This window comes from Phlebotomus papatasi, chromosome 2 (genome assembly GCF_024763615.1).
Source record: "Phlebotomus papatasi isolate M1 chromosome 2, Ppap_2.1, whole genome shotgun sequence".
In the NCBI taxonomy this organism is placed as follows: Eukaryota; Metazoa; Arthropoda; class Insecta; order Diptera; family Psychodidae; genus Phlebotomus; species Phlebotomus papatasi.
The window spans coordinates 8,309,776-8,334,245 of record NC_077223.1 but is presented as its reverse complement, the minus strand read 5'-3'; the positions used below and the strand labels follow the sequence as shown (position 1 = coordinate 8,334,245).

Here is a 24,470-nt window from a genome sequence, read left to right as displayed (position 1 = left end):
TTCACCAAGAACATTTACTAATTTTTATTTAAGAGCTAAACATTGTCCTAAACTCACTTCATCTCAATCATCTCAAAAACTTTTTGTAAAATAATACGAATGACAAAAAATACACGAGCCTTTAATCTCAATCAGCAATCTCCATTGATTGGGAATGGAAATCGCTGGATTGAGATTACATCTTCACGACTAGAGATAGTTAAATCCGATCAATTTCTCAGGGAAGGGTGGGAGAGCCAGGAATTCCTTTGAGTTCGGTTAAGTACAGGGAGACTTCCTGGTGCAGGAAGCTGAAGGATTGGGGGGCTTAGATGCCGATGTTGTGAATGTTATTGGATAGAAGGGGTGTGATGACGGTAGGGCTGAAGCATGGCGGTGTCGAGATATCCTTCAGTTCCTGCCTCTCCTCCAGGGAACACAGGTTCTCGATGCAGGGACAGGATGAGGCGAAATCGTCACTTGAGCCATTTGTGGATTTTCTAGGACTGGAATCTGATATTGTGACCTCTAGGAGGGCATCGTCGCTATATCTGGAAGAGATGGGTATTCAAATTTGCTCGATAGTCTCTGTACCTGGGCTTACCTTTGGTAACTGTAGTGTTCTAAGAGATTGTTGCTGGCAAATCTAAGTTTCTTTGGTGACTCAAGGCTCGATGATCTCGGCAGTGATGGTCTCTGTTGCATCCCTCTGTTCTTCAGGCTACTCCTGGGCAATCCGGCAGTCAGAATTGGATCGAAGAGCTTGAAGGAATTCTGCGTCTTGAGCTTGTTCTGTCCTTTCGATCCTCGTCTTTCGCTGCGTTCTTTGTTCCTTTTGAGCCTTGCTTCGGGGTTCTCCCCAACCAGCCAGTAAGTTCTCTGTTCCCCCTTACCCTTGATGGAGATTACTCCACGTTCTTGGAAATTATAGCCACCCAAACGATCAAGAAGTTGCTTGCACTGCCCTGAAATGTGAATCTTCAGAGGCATACCTGTGCTCTCCATCCGGGAGGCTGTGTTTACGGTGTCGCCAAAAAGGCAGTACCGGGGCATCTTGAGCCCTACGACACCAGCACAGACAGGTCCTGAGTGAATCCCTATCCTTAGCAGCAGGGATTCTTTTGGCCGATGACGGATTTTGAATTCTGACACTGCGTCCAGGAGATGGAGTGACATAGAAGCTATTTCTGCAGCATGCAAGATCCCATTGCGGATCGGTAACCCAGATACCACCATGTAGGCATCTCCAATTGTCTCCACTTTGTACACATCGTAGTGGCCAATGATGGAATCGAAGCAGGTGTAGAGATCATTGAGAAAGTCCACAACCTGGAGTGGTGTACTTTCTGCTGACATCGCTGTAAAGCCTACGATGTCACTAAAGTAGATTGTAACCATGTCATAGCTCTCAGCCTCCACTTTGTTGCCCTTCTTGAGTTGCTCAGCCACTGGACGTGGTAGCATCTCCAACAGAAGTGCCTCAGTCTTTTTCTTTTCTTCCTGCAATTGATCAGTCCTTTCATCGACCAGGGCTTCTAGATTATTGGCATACTTCTCCATCATTGCCATCATATTGTCAAAGATATTGGGCCTCATACCCTTTCGCAGAGGCCTCAGTTTAGCCCGAATCATCTTGAAGTCCGGACGGTCTTCAGGACGCTCAGCCCAGCATTCCCCGAGACATTCCCTGACACAATCAAAGGACGACTCGAGAGGTTGTAGGCAGGGTCTGTAGGGATTAGTTGGGTCCATAGGGTTGAGAATCTTTCGAAGACATTCTAGAACTTGTTTCCCTTCCTCCCCATAAGGTCCCTGACGGGTGTGGATTTCATAAAGGACAATTCCGAAGGAGTAAACATCTCCTTTGCATGTCCCAGATACTCCACCCACTGATCCGGCTCGCAATAGCTCAGGGGCTCTGTAGAGAAGTTTCTCGTGTTTGGATGACATGTTCCTGAGGTCAGGAAAGTCATCAGAGCCCTGTTTGAAAGCCTGTAGGCCGAAATCACTGATTTTGACCACCCAGCGGGAGTCAATCAAGCAATTACTTGTGCAGAGAGATCCGTGGTATCTCAATGGGGACTCATGTAGATAGATCATTCCCTACAAAAGTACACACAAGTTCGGAAAAGTTTGTACTTTTTTCAGAAACATTATTCGTAACATGATCACTTGACGAACATTTTATATTCCTTTCCTTTTGTTCGTACAGTTTTATTCGTCTGACAAAACTTTACGAACAAATGACAAAAGGAGAATGGTCAAAACTAGGCGCTGGTCCCGGAATCGCCACAAACGAGAGTATAGCCGCATTTTGTAGGTACTGATATAAAATTAAAAAATTGCCGGAACCCAGGATGATAAACGCTGGGAGCGGCTGGGAGTCCTTGTAAAAAAGCATTTATCGTTAAATATCGCTGTTTTGACAACGAATTACTCAAGAACGACTAAAGCGATCTTGATGAAATTCGGTATAAGATCAGTGTATTACTTAAACTTTTTATTCATGCATACCACCCCCTCCCCCGACCCTCCATTCTTGTAGCCCCCATACAAAATTAGGCCATTTTATCTTACGACTTCTTTCTGAGCAGAGGTACAATGCTGAAATACGGCATGGTAACAAGGCTTAAAGACAACTTTTTAACCATGCATACCAAACCCTTCATCCCTTCTGGTAGCCCCCATACAAAATGAGAGCATTTTAACTTAGAATTCCTTTCTGAGAGGAGGTAAAAAGCTGAAATTCGACATGGGAACAAAGCTTAAGGAAGACTTTTTAACTGGAATACCATCCCAACACCCGCCTGTCTGATAGTCCCAATATAGAAAGAATTTCCTTCGCACAAATTGTTATTAATCCACTGAATTGCATATTAGTACAACTTCTGGAGACAATAAATCGAGAAGCAACTCCAAAACCTTCATTACAATATCAAAAAAATCACCACTAATGCCAATTAGATTATACAATGAGGATATGTTTCTATCTTTCACGTACCAACAGATCTTAATGAGGCGAAAAATGAAATATAAAAAATCTGGAAAATGATTGTTATCGTTATTACTTATGTTTTTTTTTCATTCAATCAAGCTCGATCAAAAAGTTCTTCGAGAGGATTGTTGAAAATACCTCTTCTCAGAAAGGAGTTATAAAGTAAAATGCTCTCATTTTGTATGGGGGCTATCAGAATGGAGACTGGGAGGAGGGGGTGGTATGCATGGATAAAAAGTTTAAGTAATACACTGACCCTATACCGAATTTCATTAAGATCGCTTTAGCAGTTCTTGCGTAATTTGTTGTCAAAATAGTGATTTATCGGAAGGATAGAGGCTTTTTTACAAGGACTCCCAGCGTTTATCATCCTGGGTTCCGGCAATTTTTTAATCTTATACCAGTATCTGCAAAATGTGCCTACTCTCATCTCTAGATAAAGATGAATCGGTGTCCATATATTACTTTTGACCATTCTTCCTTCTAAGAAAAAATTTTTATGCTCTAGAATTTTTCCTCCATGGTTTAGAATATTGGTCCCAGAACAAAAGTTGTTACCTATACCAATGTCTATCCATTGACATAGGTCCCGTTCGTGGCGATTCCGGGACCGGATTTAACCATTCTCCTTTGACGAATATTTTTTTTGTTTGCAAACATTTACGAACCTTACGAACAAATGTTTGTAAAAGAACAAGAAATGCTTGTCAAGTGATCATGTTACGAAGAACGTTTGCGAAAACAATAACAAACTTTTACGAACTTGTTTGTAAAATGTGTTTTCGGAGAGGGGAATTCCGTTCGGATGAGACAACACTATTTGTGGAGTTTTTCGGTTATCCCAGAATGATCGAAGAGTGTCTGGTGCATCCGTTGAGATCTTTTGTAAAAATCCTGGAACACTTGACTACTGAGGAAGACACGGAGCGTGCCGAAAGCTCTGGAGAAGAGGTAGTTTTTGATCTTGGATTGAAAACTCCACAAATAATGTTGCAGCATCCGGACGGAGTTTCTCTCTCCGAAAACACATTTTACAAACAAGTTCGTAAAAGTTTGTACATTTTTCACAAACATTCTTCGTAACACGATCACTTGACGATCATTTCTTGTTCTTTTACAAACATTTGTTTGTAAATGTTTGTAAACAGAAACATGTTTGTCAAATTTTGTCATTTGTTCGTAAAGTTTTGTCAGACGAGTAAAAATGCACGAACAAGAGGAAAAGAACATAAAATGCTCGTGTGATCACGATACGAATAATATTCCGCTCTCCGAAAACACATCTGTAATCTACACGCCATTTTTTTGCAGTTGTTTGTAAAAGTTTGTAAAAAGTCTGAAAAATTTCAAAAATAATTTTAAAAGCTTATCTTTAAACTCACCCGAATGATGTCTGCAACCATTGAGGCTGTAAACATATTGTCCAACTTTACATCCTCATTCTCCAGGACATCTTTAAGACTGCCCCTGTTGCAGTACTCAGTGATGATGCAAATATTAGGAGGATCAGTACAAGCACCAATAAAGGCGCAAATATTGTCATGACGCAAATCGCGGATCTGAAACGTCCATAAAAATAAAGTTTAAACCCTTTTCAATTCAAGATAGATCTGATCAATCTTACCAACTTCAGCTCTTTCTTCATTTCTCTGGTAATGTCCACATACTTCTTCTGGACTTTCTTAATGGCATACAGTTGACCCTTGTAGAGACCGATTGGGGTGAAGATTGTCGAATAGCGAAAATCAGCATCGGGATTCGAACTCAGGCTTACTTGACTGGTCCTAATTAATGGATGGGTGGCCTGCAAAAAAACTCAAACTTACCACATAGAACACCAAAAGAAAGTTTCAAAAGTCATACTCTTGTCAGTTTCTGTCCATTCCCCTCCTTGTCACTCTCATGCATTTGGATCTCCTTGAAATCCACTTTCCAGAGCAGGCTATCTAGTTCCTGTTCGTATTTCCAATTCCTATAGAGAACCAGGGAGACAATTCCTAGCAGTAGGAGAGCTACTCCGGCAATTCCAGCAGAAATTTCACCTGTGTAGCTTATGCATTTTTCACCTCGGAATCCACATTGTGGCTCAGCTATTGGGGGTCTTCCGGACAGCCACTCCATGCTCCTAAATAGGTGGAGATCCTGGAATGATTTTGCCCAGGATTTAATAAGCATTTTAGGTACAATACCTAATCATTTACTGCCAAATTTTACAAGCCAAATATTCTCGAGGATCGGCTTGAGACTTTTGGGCTCTATTTTGAGAAATCCCATTTAGAGATATACGACTGATTTATTCGAAAGAAAGCCCCTGTGGGTATGCAAATTTTCTCGATGCTAAATGCCATTTTGCGCGTTGTTTTCGGTTCCGAAAATGTGCATAATCCCGGGACTGAGTGTAGGGGAATTCTGTATCGATATGACAATGTCATATGACAAATTTTCGTGGTAAATTCGGAAACAGAATAAAGTCCAGTGAGGATCGAATAGACATTGCAAGGAGTTCTATGAAAGCTTTTAGTAATTGCTATAAATCTCATTTTGACTAATTTTTCCGAATTTTGCACATTAATATTTTTAAATTTGTCATATGGCATTTTCATAGGATTACAGAATTCTCCTACAAGTTCAAGTTTTATTGATTAAAACCTCATTAGTGAAAGCGGAAAAACTTTTTTGATATTCGTCACGAATCATTACGATAAGTTCAGTAAAATAATGAATTTTAATTGAAAAAATTAGTGATTCTGTAGCCATGACATTTCCATTTCAGCTCATGTGGCATTGTTAGAAATCACATATTTGACATTTCTGTCAAATCAACCAAGACAGACTACATTTTTAAAATATAAGCGATTTCATTAAAAAAATCAATAAAGTGAATTTTCGTAGGGTAAATTGAGCTAATTCAAAACCTGCTCCAAATGGAAATTTTTCGCTACTCCAAATGGAAACGTCATTGTTTTTACGATAAATACAGTACTAAATTATTATATTTATATATTTTCTATATCACAGTTTCATTATTTAGCTAATTTTGCTACAAATAAAGCAAAAATCCATTCATATTGACAAATATCAATTTGTTGATTTTTCACAAAAATTAAAAGTGTTACCTTTTCACCATCAAATTTTTCATCGATCGACCATGTTTTCCAATGAAAAACACAATAAAGTGACTGTTGTTTATTCATTTCGTTTAATATTTGTGTCATATTTCTGGCTAATTTTAGTTAAATTAAGTGATAATGTTTATTGTTAACGGTACGTGAAGTTTTCAAATGAAATAATTACCTATTTCGTGAAGAAAAAGGGTTTTTCTGAAGTTTCTGCAAATGCTTCAATAGGAAACCCCGGAAATATGACTTTTTTTTGGAGAGATTTTCTTATTGTCTTAGATGAGAAAGGAGAAAAGACCAAGAATAAGAACAAATTCTGAACTCAAGAGCAAATTTACAAGATTTTGGAACCCTTTCGTCGTGGTTTGACTTACACTGTTTGTCTCCAATTAGAAACTTTCCCTTGTCTCCATTTCGATTAATTTGTTTCCAATAGAATCATTCTACACTCGCGTATTTTTCTTGTATTTAAGAATTTTTCAAATTATATCTAAAGAATTTTCACTAAACACTAACATTCTAGAAGAGTCACGGAGAAAATTTATGTAATTCTCTTCAGAAAAAAATATGAACTTAATGTGTTGCATTTTCTGTCAAAGTTAAAGCGTCTGAAAATGGTTTTGAATTAGGACATTTACTCTATCTTTCTTTACTCTATCGGTGGATTACAATAGGTGTGATTAGAAGGAATCACACCTAAAAATTTTGAATTTGTCATATGACATTGTCATTTATTACAGAATTCCACTACAGGTGAACATTTCGTCCATAAATACCAATGACCGGAAAATTCTCCATTTTGAATTTTTGAAAGTCAAAGTCCAACCACTTTAGAGGACCTATTTTACAACAGATTTGTTTGAATTTGGATATTTTAGAAAGGTCTTGAAATTTCCAATCCAGCTGCGTCGGTCTCAATCAGTTTTGATTCGGTAAAGTACTCGCAAATGATACACTTGGTTTAAATGTTCTAATTTTGTTGGTCGTATATGTTTTTCGATGTGAAAGTTAAATATTAAGAGATATCGACTTTTGGTTTTCAGTCTATATTGTCTAGGGAAATCTGTCCTTATTTTTCCTCCATCCCCTCCTTCCACACAAATCATATATTATTTTAGGTATCTTTTAGAAGATGGCACCAAGGAGTAACCCGCATCTACGGTATATTTTATTTATACCTTTGAATAATACAGTAGACTCTCTCTCAATCGGGCATTTAGGGCAAAATGTCATCCGGTTTATCGATAGATTTGGGCGTCAAAGCCTTTGTAAATTCCACAAAAAGCGCTCAATTATAAAGGATCACGATAAAATAGGAAAAACTACAGCGTATTTGAGCGAATTAGCTTCATAATTAAACGTGAAAATTGTCAATAAAATTTTTCGCCGGATTGAAAAAGAGCCGATTGAGTGAGAGTCTACTGTATTTCCATTTTATTATGAACAGAATTAGGTCACTGGTTTTCAAACTGGGAAAAGTGTTTCGGCTGAAGAAAAAATGGTATGTTGTACGAGATAGGGGAAAGTACTCTCCCTTCGAACGTTCATGCCTTCGAATAGTGTGAATTTCTTTTGGTTTTTCTATAAAACTTACACATTTCTATCAAATATTAGTTAGCTTACTATCAATTACGAGTCTCCTCCAAAAATAGAGGGCCTAAGTAATTCGTTTTTATGCTTTTATAAGAAAAATTGAAAATGGACTCAAAGCTTCATTTTAATATTGAATTTTACATGTGTTTTTTCCGTTTTTTCCTATTCAAAATGATTTTTGGAAAAACGTGTCTAGTGTGAATGATAAAGGGTTAATTTTGGGTTGATTATCGTCAACATAGTTTTTCTCGAGAAGGATACCATTTTTGTGGGTGGTGGATAACTTGCAAAACCACCCATACCTTGCCTTCGAATTTAAGAATTTCATGCTTTCGAATGCTTATCTAGTAACACTACCGCCATTTAATATGTCATATGTTATTACACAACCTTATTTTTCTATGTTTTGCTTCAAGTATTCTAGTAAAGCAAATAAATTCACCGTCGCTGCTGACTAAATGCATAATATAGTACTTACTTAAAAGTAGGATATACTACTCAGTAATAAAGTACTTAAGTACTTAATAAAGTACTTAAAAATAGCAAATTTTGCAGCTTTGTTTTCATTTCACCTTAATCGGAATGATGATAGTGTAATGTGTTGTCTTTCTGAGTCTGGAAATGATGGTCTGATGAAGATGTTTAAGTCTTTAACTCGGTACGTGGCTAGAGTTATTTCATTGCTCACCATGGTGATCTTGCAGGATCACACAAAGGCAAAACATTTGATTGATATCATTTAAGAAACAATTTCCAATATTTTCTTTTTATTTCTTTTCGGAAACAAAATAACCTCAGTTTATTAACTTCAAAATGGCATGAATTATCACCCTTCTCTTTTTACAGTCGTATTTTAGGGGTGTCATATCGATAATATAGCTTTTCCAACAATTTATTCCTATTGGAAAAGCAGTATTTCAGAAAAATCGGAAAATATTCTTTTTCTTGGCGTTTTTCACTATAGTGATAGTTTCAGTGAGTGTATTAGACCTTAGGCTAATTAATAATAGATCGTTTAGTGTTTCGAAAGAAATATTTTCCGAGAAAATTCTAGATTCAAAGGCATGTACCGTCACATTCGAAGGCAAAAATTGTACTATGCCTTGGACCAAATCGACGTAGTATTTTTATTTACCTCGTAAAAAGGAACTAAGAGATTTTGAATGGTAAATGAGAGAAGCATGGGATCTCAATTAACTAAAGATTTTTTCAGTGTAATGAAAATTGGGATTCATTTTCGATTTTCCCAAAATAAAAATCATCAAGTTTGAACTTCATATTTGTGATCCAACCTAGAGTACTTTCCCCTAATTGGTTTTGGCCCATGGCTAAATTTTCAACCGTAACCGTTTTTGTCTGATTATATTCATTAATTTGATTTCTGTCAATAGTTCCTTGCGGTATACGTAGTATAAAGAACTCGTGGAAAGGAGTTGGTTTTATTTTCTTATAACACTTACCGGAACTCGATCTCCTGCCAATTTACTAAATGTTCCAAGTGGATACAGTCCCACGATGGTTTTATCTGGATCCTTGGGATTTCCACTCTTATTTCTGCTCAATGCGAGCACTGTGTAGTTCCCTGCTGCATCTCCATTTTCATCCATATGCACCAGATACCTATATATTTTCACGGTGGGGTTGTTGTTTTGTGTTCATATTTTTTTCCGTGTTTGCAATGAGAAAGAGGGAGAGAAAGTGGTATTTTTACAGTAAAGCACTCACTCCAGAGCATCTACATACAGTCTTGACTGACCCCATCGCACTTAAATAGTTGCTCCCCTTGATGGCATCGATGACTGTTGTACCATTGCGTGGATTCTCCCCATTCCGTACCACCCGAATTAGGGCTTTCGTGTACAAGTGGACGGCATCGTACAAATAAGCCGCTTCAGCTCGAATCTGGTCAGGTGAAAGAAGGACATTAAAAATAATCTGTGTCACCCAATTACTAATGTGCGTGATTTTTTCGCATGAAAATACCTGCTTTACACCTCCGATATGGCCAAGGGGATTGGGAAAATTGAATGGTGGAAGCTCCATAAATTTGTTCACCTAAAATAGGGGGAGATTTTGGGTTGCTTTAAAAACATTTCAATTCTCTTTCAGCATTGGTGTATTTCATTGAACTTTAACCCATTTTAAATTAAATTGTTCACAAATTTAAAAGCACCTGTTACCGCTCTATTGCGCATTTCAATTGCTAACGATTTCACCAGCAATTAAAGCTTTAAATTGATATTTTACCAAATTACATTTCCCTAAAGGATATTTTGGGATGTATCCGAAAAAGGAATTAAATTTAATATTTCAATGAATTTCGTGATAATGCACTTTAAGTGTTTTCAATTAAGTAAATAATGCAAGAAAACTATCTCAATGGGGAATTCACAGGGACAGAATTTTCAGCATAATTTATCATTTCAAAAGAAGAGAGACTTACCTTAATGGCGAAGTCATTAAATGCAACGGGAGCTGATGGTACTATAGCCATGTATGACCTAAAAGCTTTCTCTGACTTCACATCTTTCTCATCCTGAAGCAATCCCCTGAGGTATTTTTCGGGATCTGATGTGTCATACTGCTCAATGTCAATGCCCACGACAAAGTATTCTCCCTGATCAAGGAGACCCCTCTTCTCCAAGCTCAGTAACAGTCCTAAATGCTCATAGTAGTGTCCCAGAATCAGGTAAACTATACCAATGGGAAAAAATGGAAAGGGGAAATTTATTCAGAACGATGCTCCCATATCTGAAAATTTTGGTTTGCGTGGAGAAATTCGAAACTCACTTCTTGTGTCGGTAAAAGAAAGTTCCACTAAATCATCAAAGGGTGACTTTGAGTATCCATGATGGTAGATCGTGTTCCATGTCAGTTTCATGTAAACTCCCACACCAGCCGCCTCCAGTGTTGACACAATCGTCTCTGCTACAGCTCCGAATTCATTGTCCTCGGAGTCCAAGTACAAGAATGTCACACGTGTCCAATTGTATGCCAGCAAAAGGGAGAGCACAGATTTGGAGATTTGTGTATCGGGAGGACGAGTGCGGGCAAATGTAGGAAAATCCTTCTTGTTGGATGTATCACGGTGGGTGCAAAACTGTTTATTGGGCGAAGAAATGGGGGAGGAGTGGGAATTGGTCAATTAGTGCCAGAAGCTCTCAGTCAACAGAAGCTCAAACTTACATAGGAAATCATGGGTAAATTGAAAGCTGCTGCCATCCTTCCTTCCTGTTTGACGGAGAAATACCATGATTACTGGCAATCTTCTTATCTCTGTATAGTATCCCAGCAAATTAGAAATGTTTCCAAGAGCTATTGCTTGGCCTGAACTTTTGAAATGTAACCGTCCCTAAATTGCTCATTTGATAATTTTGTACTTTGACCATTTTGTCGTCATTAAACCCTGAAGAGGACAGGATATAAATTTAATACAAACAAACAACCATAGCCTTAAAGGCCCTGAAATTTAATCTACTACAAATTCCATATTTCTTGATTAATTTTTTATTATTTTTGTGGTTTGGTAAGGTTTTCCAAAATAGCAAACTCTCAAGGAATTAAAGTTCAAAACCGACACTGGTACTCCGATGGACCTTTCTTGAAAAAATACGTGAGTTAATTTGAAAATGAACTAAAGAGTTTTTGCTCCTTACGAATATCCCAGTACTTGATCCTTCATCAAACCAATTTAACCCTCTAACGGGTAAGACCGCCTTCAGGCGGTCTTCACAAAAATCACATTTACAGCGACAATAAAGGTGTCCTCGGTAATAGTCTTATAAACATCTCTTGGAAGTTTGAACTCATTTTGACTCTTCGTTTTGTTGCTATTCCCAGTTTTGTGTGACAGATCAGAGAAAAAACAACAAAAAATATTTTTGTCAAAAAAACTTATTTCCAATTTCAAGAAAAATACAGATTTAAAGTTATCTGACTAAAATAAATTTATTTGTTAACATTGTTTTAGAACTTTTTTTTCGCATATTAAAGAAAACACCGTTAGAGGGTTAAAATATCACATAAGATCTCACCATGTGGATTACTTCATGGCGCATCTGTGCTGCTCACATGAAGTATACGGGAAAATGTAAAAAGCCCCAAAGACCGGCATTCATTCCGCACTAAGCCTTGCACGGTATTTCCTAGACAGTTTGATTAAATGCAAGTCCGTAAAAAGGTCTTCATTTTAGCCATATTCGCTACTTGATCCTTCATAATTTTAAATTAAAATGCTTCATGAGATTTCACCATGTGACTCACTTCATGGCGCGTATGTGTTGTTCACATGAAGTATACGGGTAAATGCAAAAAAGCCCTAAAGAGCGGCATTCATCCCGCATTAAGCTTTCTGAAGCATTTCCTAGACTGTTGTATGCCTAAAAGAAAGTCCGTAATTAGGTCTTCAGACTAGAGGTTTATGCCCTATACAAACTTACGACTTAAGCCGAGAGACGACTTAGTGGAAAATGATGGAAATGAAATTTAACCATAACTTCAAATATAATTACGCTAAGCCGTCTCTCGGCTAATCCTCAGGTCTATCAAAGCCTTTAATCCAGTTCTTGAGGGTCTCGAAATCCCGAATAAAAAGCACTGTTTTTTTTTGGCTTTTTAGAGTCCACTGGATCATTTACCCTTAGCATACAATTCTGAGTAGACATTTAAAATAAAATCTTTCTAATAATTGTTTAGAGAAGCTAAGCCATATGACTGATGTTTTTAGACGCTCGATTTCGAGTATTGGAAGCTGGTTGTGTGATTCTGAAATGGAACATAGAACTCTCCCAATTTCCAACCACTAGGGTCCCCAGGGTCTTATACATCGATAACTTAAGCTGAAATCTATGGTTTAATAATGGCTGTGAAAATGGTCAGATTGAATGACCTGCAAGATCAGCGAATTGCAATCGTAGCAGATTGTAAATTTGTATTGGAAATAGGAAGATGAAAACTTCCTCCGGTTGCGTCAGGGTTGTCTATCCTTTCAGGACAAGAAAAACACGTAGATCTTTGCCAAAGCTTTCGACGCTAACAACGCCCCTTCCTCAGTGGTGAAAATCGTGAACAATGTCTCTGAAAATTGGCGTATTTTAACTCCTCCGCTCTTAATGAGGTAACACCAGGGAAACACAGGATTTCGCCGGAAAAGCACCTCTGCGGACATTGAGCACAGGCCAACTGTATTTGTAAATTCAAGAGGAGTTTTTCGCTCAGGACTCTTAAAGGACCCAGGTTCATTCCAGAATTCAAGGACCCAGGGAAATAACAGGGCTGACTTTTTGGCAAGAGAGGCTTCTCTAAGGGATTTTGTGGTTACCCTGCCCCTCCTGAGAATTCCGACCCAGATTTTGAAATGGCTGATAGGTTATATGCTAGTCAGCGGCAGTTTTGGAAGGATTGTAAAGGACGTAGGCCATCTAAGGGCTTTATTGCAGTCCTTACACCAGCAACAAGTTATTTCTGCTGGATTTAGCAGAAGTGATTTAAGAAATGTGGTAAGCATTCTAACAGGTCATTCTCTAAACTTCCACATGTTTAGAATGATCCTTGCTACAACAGCAGGCTGCAGAGGTTGTGGTGTTGCTTTGAAGACTGTGGACCACTTTTCATGGGAGTGCCAAGCATTGCATATATAGACTAGACAAAGGCATCTCCGGTCTATTAAAGTTGATGGAACGTTGCCCAAAGCACTTATATTTTTAACTCACTTCAGGAAGGTTTTCGGAGTCGATTCTGAGACGTTCCTTGACAAGTTTTTGAATTTTAGCCTTGCTGGCGTAGGTCTGCCTGAAAGCTTTTATGGGCACCATTTTTTCTCTCAGGCACATCCTGCATAGGGGATTCTACACGGCGTTTGATGCGAAAAGCCGTCTGTGAGAACATTTTACATTTGCCCGTATACTTCATGTGACCAACACATATACGACATTAAGTAGGAAAGCTTGCGTCGTAGTAAACACGGGGTATTTGGAAACACTATGGTTTTTCTGCTCAAACTTGACGGAGAGAGCAGTATATATAAATCCTCGATTTTTTTACCCCCTCAAAATTTCCACCCCCGGGGACTACTTTTAACAAATCTTCGCGTTTCAGTTGATTTCTGAGAAATGTCGTCACGCTGTTTGTCCGTTTCTCAGTCTCACCGTCCGGCTGTTGCCAGTTCTAGAAGTCAAACGGTTAAAGACAGCGACTTACCGTGCGACCATTACAATAGGATTACTCGAAAACCCGTCGTGCGATTCTTTTTCATTTTTGGATTTGTTTTAGAGATTGCCCAGGCGGACATTTGACCATGTGTGAAAATACCGTTGAATCATTCTTGATAACGGGTTTTCAAGGTTAAAGGGTTAAAAAAAGCTCTATAGAGTGCATTTCTCAACCGAATAGGGTCATGTTTGGGCACGTTGGACAGGTCTTGGAATTTCCGACAAAACTAAATGAGTTCCCGAGGTGGGGATAACGGAAATCGTCGGGAAAATACAATTCACTCAGGGAAAACTCATCAACTTTTTCCAGAGTCTTTCGAATCTCTGAGATTCGTTCATTAATTGGGTCAGGATGTTCACAGGGCACTTTTTTACAATTTTCTAGGATTTCTCTAACACCGTTTTTTACTATTTTCTTTACTTTTCTTCTTTCTTGGGCTTTTTTTAGGTATCCAGCAGCTTGTCTTTGTCCACACAAAAAAAATGTGAGTTCCAATCGGTTTTGAACCGTTCATGAACCGGTTTAACTAATTTTTATACGAAATTCAATTAAATTGCTCCTGAGGTGTATTTTGCGAAATATTTTGAGTGATTTATAAATTGGTTCAAATTAGTTGTAAATCGGTAATGTACCGATAAGTAATTTTTCTCTGAAAATTAATTTTATTGCTCTTACAATTGTTTTAAGGGATCTTTTGAGTGAATTATAAGTCGGTTCAAATCGGGTGAGAACCGGTAAATGGTAAATGATGCGAAGATACTTCTGAGGCTTCTGAGGTATAGCATTTAAATCACTATTTCAAGCACTTCGCAAAACCTGGGAGGCTTTCTCACCTTTTTTTTAATAAATTCTTCAATTTTTCTCAGAAAATAAATTTAGTGAGGCCTCTGTAGCCTTGTTGACCGCTTGAAGGTTAAATAAAGGGATTAGAATATTTACATGAACACATGTCTCCTGCGGTCCAATATATCCAGCCACCTGTTTAGTCCACAGAGCAGCAGTTTGACGAATACTTGACACTTCTTCGCCGTAAGTTTCAGCCACAATGAATTCAAGTTGATGTCCCAAGTCCTTAAGAAGTCCCTCGTTAACCTCAGATACTGCCAGTGAGATTGCTCCAGAAATTGTGAGTCCTGTTGAGTAGAAAGTTTCCATTGACAATTAATTGAGAGCTCTCTGGTTTTCCAATTGATGAGAAAAGTTTGGGAAAGTGCTTCCAATAACTTATCTATTTGTCACGCAACTTTTCTCCACAAGAGATAAAACTCATTAGAACCACTCAACAATTTATTAAGTCTCTGAGGCCAAGGCAATGAGTAGAGATCCCTTTTTGTCTGCACAAAATAATTCCAATGAAAATTGAGAGGGATGTAAATGATTATTTTATGGAAATCTCTTGAGGATATTGCAGAAGAGAAGAAAATTGAAAAATTTAATTACGAAATAGTTAAGGAAAGACTTATTACAATAATCCTATTACCTAAGGTAAACTTTCGTCCTGTTCAATTGGCTAAGAGGAGAGTGTGCTTGAATATAGGAGGATTAGGACTTAGGCAATTTATTAATTATCAACAATAATTAATTTGTCCCAAAAGGGTCAGCATAGTTATGTGACAATATAAAGTTAATTATCCCGGAGAAAATCATTATTCTTATTTTCTGCCAGAGAAATGTGTTGAATGGAATTTATGAGCTGAGTGAAAATGTGAAATGTATTTTCTTGGCATATTTCTTGGTGACTTCCATTGGGAGGAAATTTAATATCGAGCCACATTCTTCCTTTTTCTCGATTGGAGGCAATTTTTCAAGGAATTGAAAAAGCTCCGTCATGACGACAGGCACCATATGGAGAGGACACAATCGTGGAAGGAAGTGTAAGAAAAAGGACTTTTGTGTAACAATACTTCTTGGTGATATAAAAGGCATTTTTCCATCTATTTATAGTACAATGAGAAGAGTTTGAGGGGTTTATATCACCCTGTTTTTGGGCTTTGAGAGAATATTTTTGACTTAGATTGAAATGGAAATTGCACAATTTTTCATTTTGTGTGCCAAGGGGAGAACAACTACTTAAAAAGATTGCTTACACCCTTGCAAAAGATATCGGTTGCAATGTTTCTAATTAGAAAGCAAAATTTCCGTCCACCGCCGTCTTATTGACGACAAAATCTCCAGAATAATAGTTCTATTCCAGCAAAAAATTGGTCTTTTTTTGTTTCTTACGAAGATTAATAGAAAATTTCGAACAGAGACACGGAAAATTCAATAAGTTTCTTCTGAGGAATCCGTATAAAATTCATTTTCACTTAAGGATATACTTCAGTCGAGATATTTTTATTAAAAGAAATTCATATTGAACATCGAATATTCTCGTGAAAATAATAAAATTTTGTAGAGAAAAAGTTGGGAAAAGTCGTAGGAAAGTATTCTGTCAGAAGATGAATTTAGACAAATCGCATTTGGTCGCATTCTAACCCAGTCCCCGGCGAGTGGCCTTAAAAGTTGAAACCAATTTCTCGCTTTCACATACAAATGCATATGGGAATTTTTCTGCATTCGTGACTGTTACACGATATATGTCAAAATTGAGGTATTATTCCTGTACATGACTCTGGTCCGTGTAAAGAGGAATAAATATACTATATATCTGTCTAAATGCGGTCTTATTCTGAGAAGTGTAAGCTGAGTTTCTGATCAATTTGTGAGTTGGCTTCAAACAACTTCATGTAAAAAAAAAACACTTAGCCGGGGGCTAGATTCTAACCATCAGCATGCAATTATCGTCCAGTGATGTACATATACGTAGTTATTTTGTGTCCAGACCCTGTATCCCACCCATTACTTTGCATTCCTGGGGAAGAAACAAACAAGCTCCGAAACTTTGTCTGAGTAATAAAAGAGGAGAAGGATCTAGGTCAAAATCCATGTTCTTCGTACGAAATTCCCAACAGAGACATGGAAAATTCAATTGATTTTCTCATAGAAATCCGTATGAAATTCATTTTCACTTAAGGACATACTTCAGTCGAGATGTTTTTTATTGGAAGAAGTTTACATAGAACATACAAGAGCAATTATATGGATGTAATATTTCAAGCAAAAAATTTAGTAAGAAGTACAGGGAATATCTTAGTAGCATTTCTTAACAGGTAAATTAAAAGATTAGGGGAAGTGCTTATAATTTTGGACAGTCTGCATATAAGCATCGATATCCTAAGTTTGAAGTGCCATATTTTCAATACTAATTGACTTTTCTTGTTACTCTCTTTTCAGAAGGATTGTTTAGAAACTTGGCAAGCTATTTATCATCTCATTTTTACTAAAATTAGTTTTAATACGTTTGAAAATGAATTAATATGTAGAGGTGAATTTGACTCTTATTTTGGACAACTTGGTTATTAATTTTTACAACTTGTCTGTAAATTTGGACAGATAATCCGCCTCAATAGGATGCCCATTGTTCTTCATTTTATGAACCAATCTTATCAAGTCCTCTTCCTGGTCATGTAAGGGAAACGTGGAATGTCACAAGAAGCCCAGAAACTTTCCATATCATTCATTAAAGTGAGTTGACTTCGGTACTCCAAGTACGTGCGGATTCGCTCATTCCCTGCCCTTTACGGGAGCCTTTAAAGGCATTTCTCACTGCATCTCTTTCGTAGAGATGATGCTCCTTCATTTCTCCAGGCATTTGTCCAACCTAGTCATCACAAAAGCTAAAACTTCACGAAATTTCGTGAGAAAAACACCTGTCCAAAATAAGAATCATCACCTCACTGGTGAATGTCTTAAAAAAATTCCCATTTTTCACAGGAAAAATATAATTCACAAGGCAAATCTCACTTCAGGTCAAATGTACAAATCATCAGTAACGTGAATCAACACAATATTCAATGAATATTCAATAATATCACTCAAAAACAGCGAACAAACTTTGTTAGTACTTCACCAAAACTAAATAAGACTGAAGTAAGCCACGAAGTTCTGTCATATTTCTCGTAAGCAATTGCTCACACTGAATTTTCAACAAAGCAATTTCAACTCAAATCATATTCAAATTTTAACGTATTTAGTGTTAAAATATTCCAAAAAGAACAAATATTTAGATAGAATTCATTATTCATCAAATATTGGAATAAAAATCCATCATTTTAATCAATTTATTTTTAGTGTCCAATGTTATCCTCAAAGTGTCCAAAATAAGAAACTGGACAAAATTAGAAGCATTTCCCCTAACTAAAGATAAATTAAAACAAAAAATAAAATAAGGAAAAATAAAATAAAAATAATAAAAAATGGAATTCTAATATCTAAGGAAATTTAAGAATAGTTTCCACATGAAGGTGGGTAAGATTCAGAGGCCTTTGCTGGAGATTTAATTGAGAAACATCTTTCAGTTTTTTCCTCAATTTCAACAAAATTTCCCTGGAAACTTTTGAAATTCACGTGAAGATAGTTCATTAACCTTTCCCGAGTAAATTCGTGGAACAAGTCTCCTAGTTTTCTTAGAATTTTACCAAGATTTTTCCGTGAATTATAGGGAATTTCCACAGAAAATCGGGAAAACTTTATAAATCTCTTCTAGGAATGTTCCTGGGATTAATTTCCCAGTTTTCCGGTACTATTTTCGAGATATCTCGAGGAAATCTATAGGAAATTTCCTCGGAAAAGCGGGAAAAATTTAATTAATATGAAAAACTATATGAAATGTCCCCCTAAGAAATGGGATCTTAATCTAGGGATAGTGTGTAACACTCCTTTGTAGTTTTGTACTGATGGTTTGGATGGCTTCCTAAAGAATTCACCGGGTACAAGAAAATGACTTTTTTCCCGGATAGTGGGTGACGATCTTTATATTTTCCTAAGGAATTTTGTACGAAACGGTGGGAACAATTTTTATAGCGGCCCGGGGTAATGTAACATCACACAGGTGCTACATTGAGAAAAAAAAGAGGATGCGATTAACTTTTTTTCCTCATAACTTTAACACTTTTTATGTGTAAAAAAATATCAACATTTTTTAATGTTAATTTTACACCTTTTTAAGGGTAAAATTAACATGAAAAAGGGTAACTTTAACCCCTAATACACCTAAAAAGCATAATATTAACAACGATTTCGAATCAATACTGCAGGGTAAAATTAACATTTCCGGAATGTTATCTTAACTTTTTCGGATTTCCCTCAGTGTAGGTAAAGTGATGCTGTCTGATGAAAACCTCTCAAGACTAAGACTGCCTGGTTTAATGGAGTTTATCCGAAAAACGGGCTGGGTTGAACCATCTTGCCCTTAAGAGGGGTTAATTTAAATAGGGATGAATAATGGACCCAAATAGAGGCCTAGGTTTCTCAAGTAACCGCCCCTACTGTAATCTAATCCAATCTAATAAATAACGTGAGAATTTTACGAACTTTAGTTCAATGTTAATTGTATTTGTGTACAGAGAAATCGTCAATCACAGAAAATGACACTCAAATCATCCAGTTTTTTCTCAGTGGAGATAGGAAAAATTCCTGCCTCCGCCCAGAATCGAACTGAAGACCTCTCGTTAACTAGACGAGTGCTCTATCAATTGAGCTATTAGACGCCACATGCTCTGCTTGACTTGCTACACGACCTTAACCAAAATAAAAAGAATGTTTAAAATGTCGTTCCCGGACTGTGCCCATTCTTTAAGCCTTCCTTGTCTCGTAAGAAAAGATATAGGGGAAACTGGGGTTGTAATAAACATGGGGTGGGGTAGTTCTAAACAGAGAAATCTTGTACTTATATATTAGACTTCAGAGTACGAGACCTATATTATATTATACAGTAGACTCTCGCTCAATCGGCTCTTTCTCAATCGGGCGACAAATTTTGTTGACAATTTTCACGTTTAATTATGAAGCTAATTCGCTCAAATTCGCTGTAGTTCTTCCTATTGTATCGTGATTCTTTATAATTGAGCGCTTTTTGTGGAATTTACAAAGGCTTTGACGCTCAATTCTATCGCTAAACCGGATGATATTTTGCCCCATATTCCCGATTGAGAGAGAGTCTATTGTAGATACTTTAGCGGTCCTTGTCCACTGAAGAATTGATCGTCGTAAGTCCAAGCAGTATAGATATAAAAATCAGTGTTTAGAACTGCCCCATGTTCACTACTTCCGCAGTTTCCCCTACTCCAGTTAACTGAAAGTCTTGGAATTAAATATACAAAAAAAAGTAGCATTCTTTTCGCTAGTTGTTCGCCCCCGGCATTTTAGACTCAATTTAAACTTCGTGCGGAATTAATCATTTCCCTGCACGATGTTTTCCTTAAGAGAAGTCAATTGAGGAATTGTGTCGTCTTAGAATACTAAATCTTGATGATTTAAGGATTCTTTCCGTGTGGCGTCATGGAGATACTGGTTGTGATTAAGTGTGTCATTGTCTTACCTGGTCGTGTGTACTCGAGATCTCCAGTTCTTCGCTGTGATCCTGTGAGGTAGCCGAGTGTGAAGACCTCGGATGTCGCCTTTTGCACAACACACAGATTTATTGTGACAATTATTAAATGTGCAAAGAAGCAGCACTTCATAATTTTCTCTATCACCCCTCGCCTCGTCAACACTGTTGTCAACTGTTTTCTCTAGACACTTTGCCTTGGCCTTTTGCTCTCTTCTTGTTTCCCTTCACATTGAGCACTTTCCACAGTCACCCATTATTCCAGTACATTTTCCTTTCAAAAGCACCGTGAAGATTTGCTCGTTCATCGGAAAGATGGTTTGAGGAGGTGGTGAGGGGTTTGGGTCACCGGGAAAATTGCTATATTATGGAAATTTTTTCACCAAATTCGTCAATATGTTTTGTCGTTGTCTACAAAATGGTGGAGGATGAAAAGTTGCCAAAGTGTTGGATGAATAAATTCGATTTGTGCACTTTTCAATTTTTCATCCGCAACCAAAAAAAAAAAAATAGCACCATCATGACTGCGATGATGGGAAATGGGAAAACTTTAACAGCACACAAGAAACTTTTAGCTTTTCTTGCGGGTTGTTTGGAAAATCTGTGAGGTTTGGGAATAATGTGCAGATAAAATATCACACTTAAACCATTCTAAACTCATTCGAAGGACAACTCACATTCTCGTGGACAAAGATTCGTCTAGGAATTTTTGGGAGGAATATCTAATGATTTAGGTTTACAAATTGGAGTGGCACGAAAGGATATTCTTAACATTTTGTGCAATTTCTGGGACACCACTATAGCTTGCAAGTTTACTTTGGATTTTCCTGAAATTTTACTCAAATTCGACAATATTTTAAGATAAAACCGCTAAAACCTTGAAAATTGGAAACTGAGAACAGTTGCCAGCGCCACTTGCGGGAGAAAGCAGTGCCCTCATGCGGAAGAAAAGCTTCGTAGTGACAGGGAATACTCAGGACTTTCTTTTTATTCCTTTTGCAGTGAATGTTTTTCTCCTTTTGGATAAAACCACAATCAACTCTCTCTAAAGGAAAATAGTAGATGGTGGTAAGATGGTGTAATTTGGAAGTGTGCCTAATTTGGAACAGTGAGATTTCCTAACAGTTTAAATGGTAAAAGGAAAAAACAACGAAGAAGTACTCTCAAATGTAAAGTCTTATAGTTTTTCGTGGTTTTCTTTTTCTCTCAGTTGATAACAGTTAAAAAATCTCACTTTTACAAAATAGACATGATTCCGAATTACCCCATCTTACCCTATTATTTTCCTTTCGAGAGAGTTGATTGTGGTTTTATCCAAAAGGAGAAAAATATTCACTGCAAAATGAACAAAGAAAGTTTGTCAGCATTTCCTGCACTAGGAAACTTTTCCTCCGCATAAGGGCACTGCTTTCTCCCACGAGGGGCGCTGGCAACTGTTTTCAATTTCTAATTCTCAAGGTTTTGATGGTTTTACCTTAAAACTTTGACGAATTTGACTGAAAAATTCAAGAAAAATGTCCTAAAGTTGCTAAATTTTGAGTAATTTTTAAAATAAATATTTTGCATCGATTCAAAGTAAACTAAAAAACGGAAAGTGGGGTTTTCATTCGTATCTCATCCGTAGAAGTCACATAAAAAAGTTAAAACATTAAATTATGGGCGAAATATTTAAAAATTTGAGTTGACAACTAAAAAACTTGAGAATTAAAAATTGAGAACAGTTGCCAGCGCCACTTGCGGGAAATAGCTGTTCCTTTTGGCGTTGGTAAAGGTTTTGGAACGTTTTTTTTTAGTATTCTGCCAATAGCACTAAGCTTTTGCTCAATTCTTTTGCTATGTAAATTCTGAAGGAGCACTTTTACTCATTCATCTTGCCATTGACACCACCCAAAAAACAGAAATTTTCCATTTAACTCTACGGAAAAATATTACGATACAACAATCCCTCTCAACATGAAGTGTATTGACCATTTTCTGTATGAAGAGGAATTCATTTCAAGCTAAGAATCACTCATCATTTAATTCTTTCTTCTGGGGTAGCGTTGCTTTTGAGCATCCAACACAAAAGACGAAAGAACTTATGACGCAAGACTATCGCCTGAAAATTCCTTAGACTTGAGAAAAAATAGCAGGACAAGTGAATCGATTTGGGAGGAAATCTCTCTGGTATCCTCTGGGAAATTCACTTAATTTTCAGTGACTGTTGCTGAGAATTTTAATATTGCAGCATTTTAGACAATTTATATTGTGGATCTTTGGAATTTTTTGAGAAAGAGGAGATTGTCTGTTGCACAAAGGGCATGAGAATTTGAAGAATTATTTAGTAGGGGAGACCAGGGATAACTTTTCCAGCAAGTAATGAGGTTGTTCTTTTCATTAAATTTATGAAAAAGGGATTGGAAAAATGTGTCAGCTTTGTGGAATGCTTGAAATTGACATTTTGATGTTAGTTTTTGAGTTCGAGCATTCTGAAAAGTTCTTTTTTTTAATTTTGTTTCGGCTCATTACTGATTACAACCGAGTCAAACTTGTTCTATATTCCAAGACCTTTTAGATAAATTCATACTTGTCCCAGTCGGTTAAAAAATCCACTACATATATGGTTTTTACATTTTTTTTTTCAAGTTAGCAGAATTACAGTGTGTGCCAAAAGTTTGTTGCCTACTGTATGTTCGAGAAACCACTTCAAAAAAAATACTTTTTCATTTTTTTCCAATTAGCAAATTCTTTGCCAATTCCCTCCTTCCTACCAGTAGCCTAAGTTGTATGTCTTCTATATGTCTAGAAATGGATAAACGGATGTCTGAATGGATAAAAACTGTTGAAACAAAAATTCGAACTTACAATAGGGTAAGTGTGCCAAATTTCGGCATAGTTGCAAATAAGTATCGAGGTCGTAAGTTTGAAATGCAATATTTTTAATTCATATTGATATTTCTTGTTATTTCCTTTTCGGGAGGGTTGTGTGGAACCTTGAAAACTAGTTTATCATCTTTGCTTTCTTTAAATCACTTCCTAAAATATTGAAAAATTAATAAAAATGTGGACATTGCTTTGGGTAGTATTCCGGCCACTTTGAGTGAAATTCCGGCCACCTTGTTTGTGACCACCTTTTGAGAGGCAATTGATAGAAAATTTCAAAACGTCTTATGGAATAACCTTTAGTTTAATACGTTCATATGACCCACAAGCCCTGAGATCTTCCGTGTAATTTGTCCTGAAGACCTGAAGAGTAGCATCCCAAATTTACGCGCAGATTCCCGTAGCAATTTGCCCTTCCTGAACTCTTCTAAGGCCTTTACCACATCATCTTTTTCATAGAAGCGATGGTTTTTTTGTCTGGACATTGTAGAACTCAGAAATTGAAAAAAAAAACATAAAATGAATAAAAAATTTAGGAAAGCTAAAAATGTTGCCGGAATAGGCAACATTACCTCACCGGAGAGACGCTCACAAAGTGTATACTTTTTTACGCGAAATACAGGATCCAGCTGGGAAATTATACCCGAAATTTAAAGATTGATTCACTATTACATAAACAGAAACAATCTTTAATGAAAACTAATCAATTTTCATGAAAAACACCGAAGGAAAACCTCTTGCATTTTACCACAAATCGGAAGACTGCTAGAAACACAATCGATATGTCACATTTTTTGTAAGACTCTTTCCACACTGCGTTTTTACAACGCAATTTAAATTCAAATTATACCTAAAATTAAACGGTCTCAGTGTTAATACATCCTAAAATTAATAAATATTTAAAAGCAAAATGAATTCATTGACTATTCGAAGATTACATACATAATTTTAATTAATTTATTTGCTTGGCCGAAATTACACTCAAAATGATCGAAATTAGAAGCTGGCCGAAATTTGGCACACTTACCCTAAAACGAGCATTGACCTTTCTATTTGGAATATGATGAAAGGAACACCTATTGACACTTTAAGAACTCGTGTCAGGACTTTAACACTGTACTCTGTACCATTTGGAATACGAAATTCGAACGCAGATTAATGAAAAAACGTTATATATAGGGGAAGTGCTTATAATTTTGGACAGTCTGCTTATAAGCATCGAAGTTCCAAGTTTGAAGTGCGATATTTTCTATACTAATTGACATTTCTTGTTACTCTCTTTTCA

The 24,470-nt window shown here is 36.9% G+C and overlaps 1 protein-coding gene across 4 annotated transcripts in view; it reads right to left on the bottom strand.

Moving 5' to 3' along the window:
• The window catches only part of LOC129803624 (guanylate cyclase 32E), a 57,109-nt gene continuing 32,639 nt past the window's right edge, over positions 1–24,470 (bottom strand). For 3 of the 4 annotated variants that reach the window (XM_055850325.1, XM_055850328.1, XM_055850329.1), the window contains exons 2-14: positions 20,315–20,683; positions 14,836–15,029; positions 10,873–10,917; positions 10,477–10,786; positions 10,130–10,380; positions 9,670–9,741; positions 9,443–9,588; positions 9,147–9,306; positions 4,838–5,116; positions 4,599–4,778; positions 4,357–4,533; positions 584–2,082; positions 1–530 (exon numbers count right to left, since the gene is read on the bottom strand). In XM_055850325.1, coding sequence (XP_055706300.1) covers positions 308–530; positions 584–2,082; positions 4,357–4,533; positions 4,599–4,778; positions 4,838–5,116; positions 9,147–9,306; positions 9,443–9,588; positions 9,670–9,741; positions 10,130–10,380; positions 10,477–10,786; positions 10,873–10,917; positions 14,836–15,029; positions 20,315–20,456 — 3,678 coding nt within the window. In that variant the 5' untranslated portion in view covers positions 20,457–20,683 and the 3' untranslated portion in view covers positions 1–307. The remainder of the gene's footprint in view (positions 531–583; positions 2,083–4,356; positions 4,534–4,598; positions 4,779–4,837; positions 5,117–9,146; positions 9,307–9,442; positions 9,589–9,669; positions 9,742–10,129; positions 10,381–10,476; positions 10,787–10,872; positions 10,918–14,835; positions 15,030–20,314; positions 20,684–24,470) is intronic. The other variant, XM_055850326.1, reaches the window with a different exon arrangement.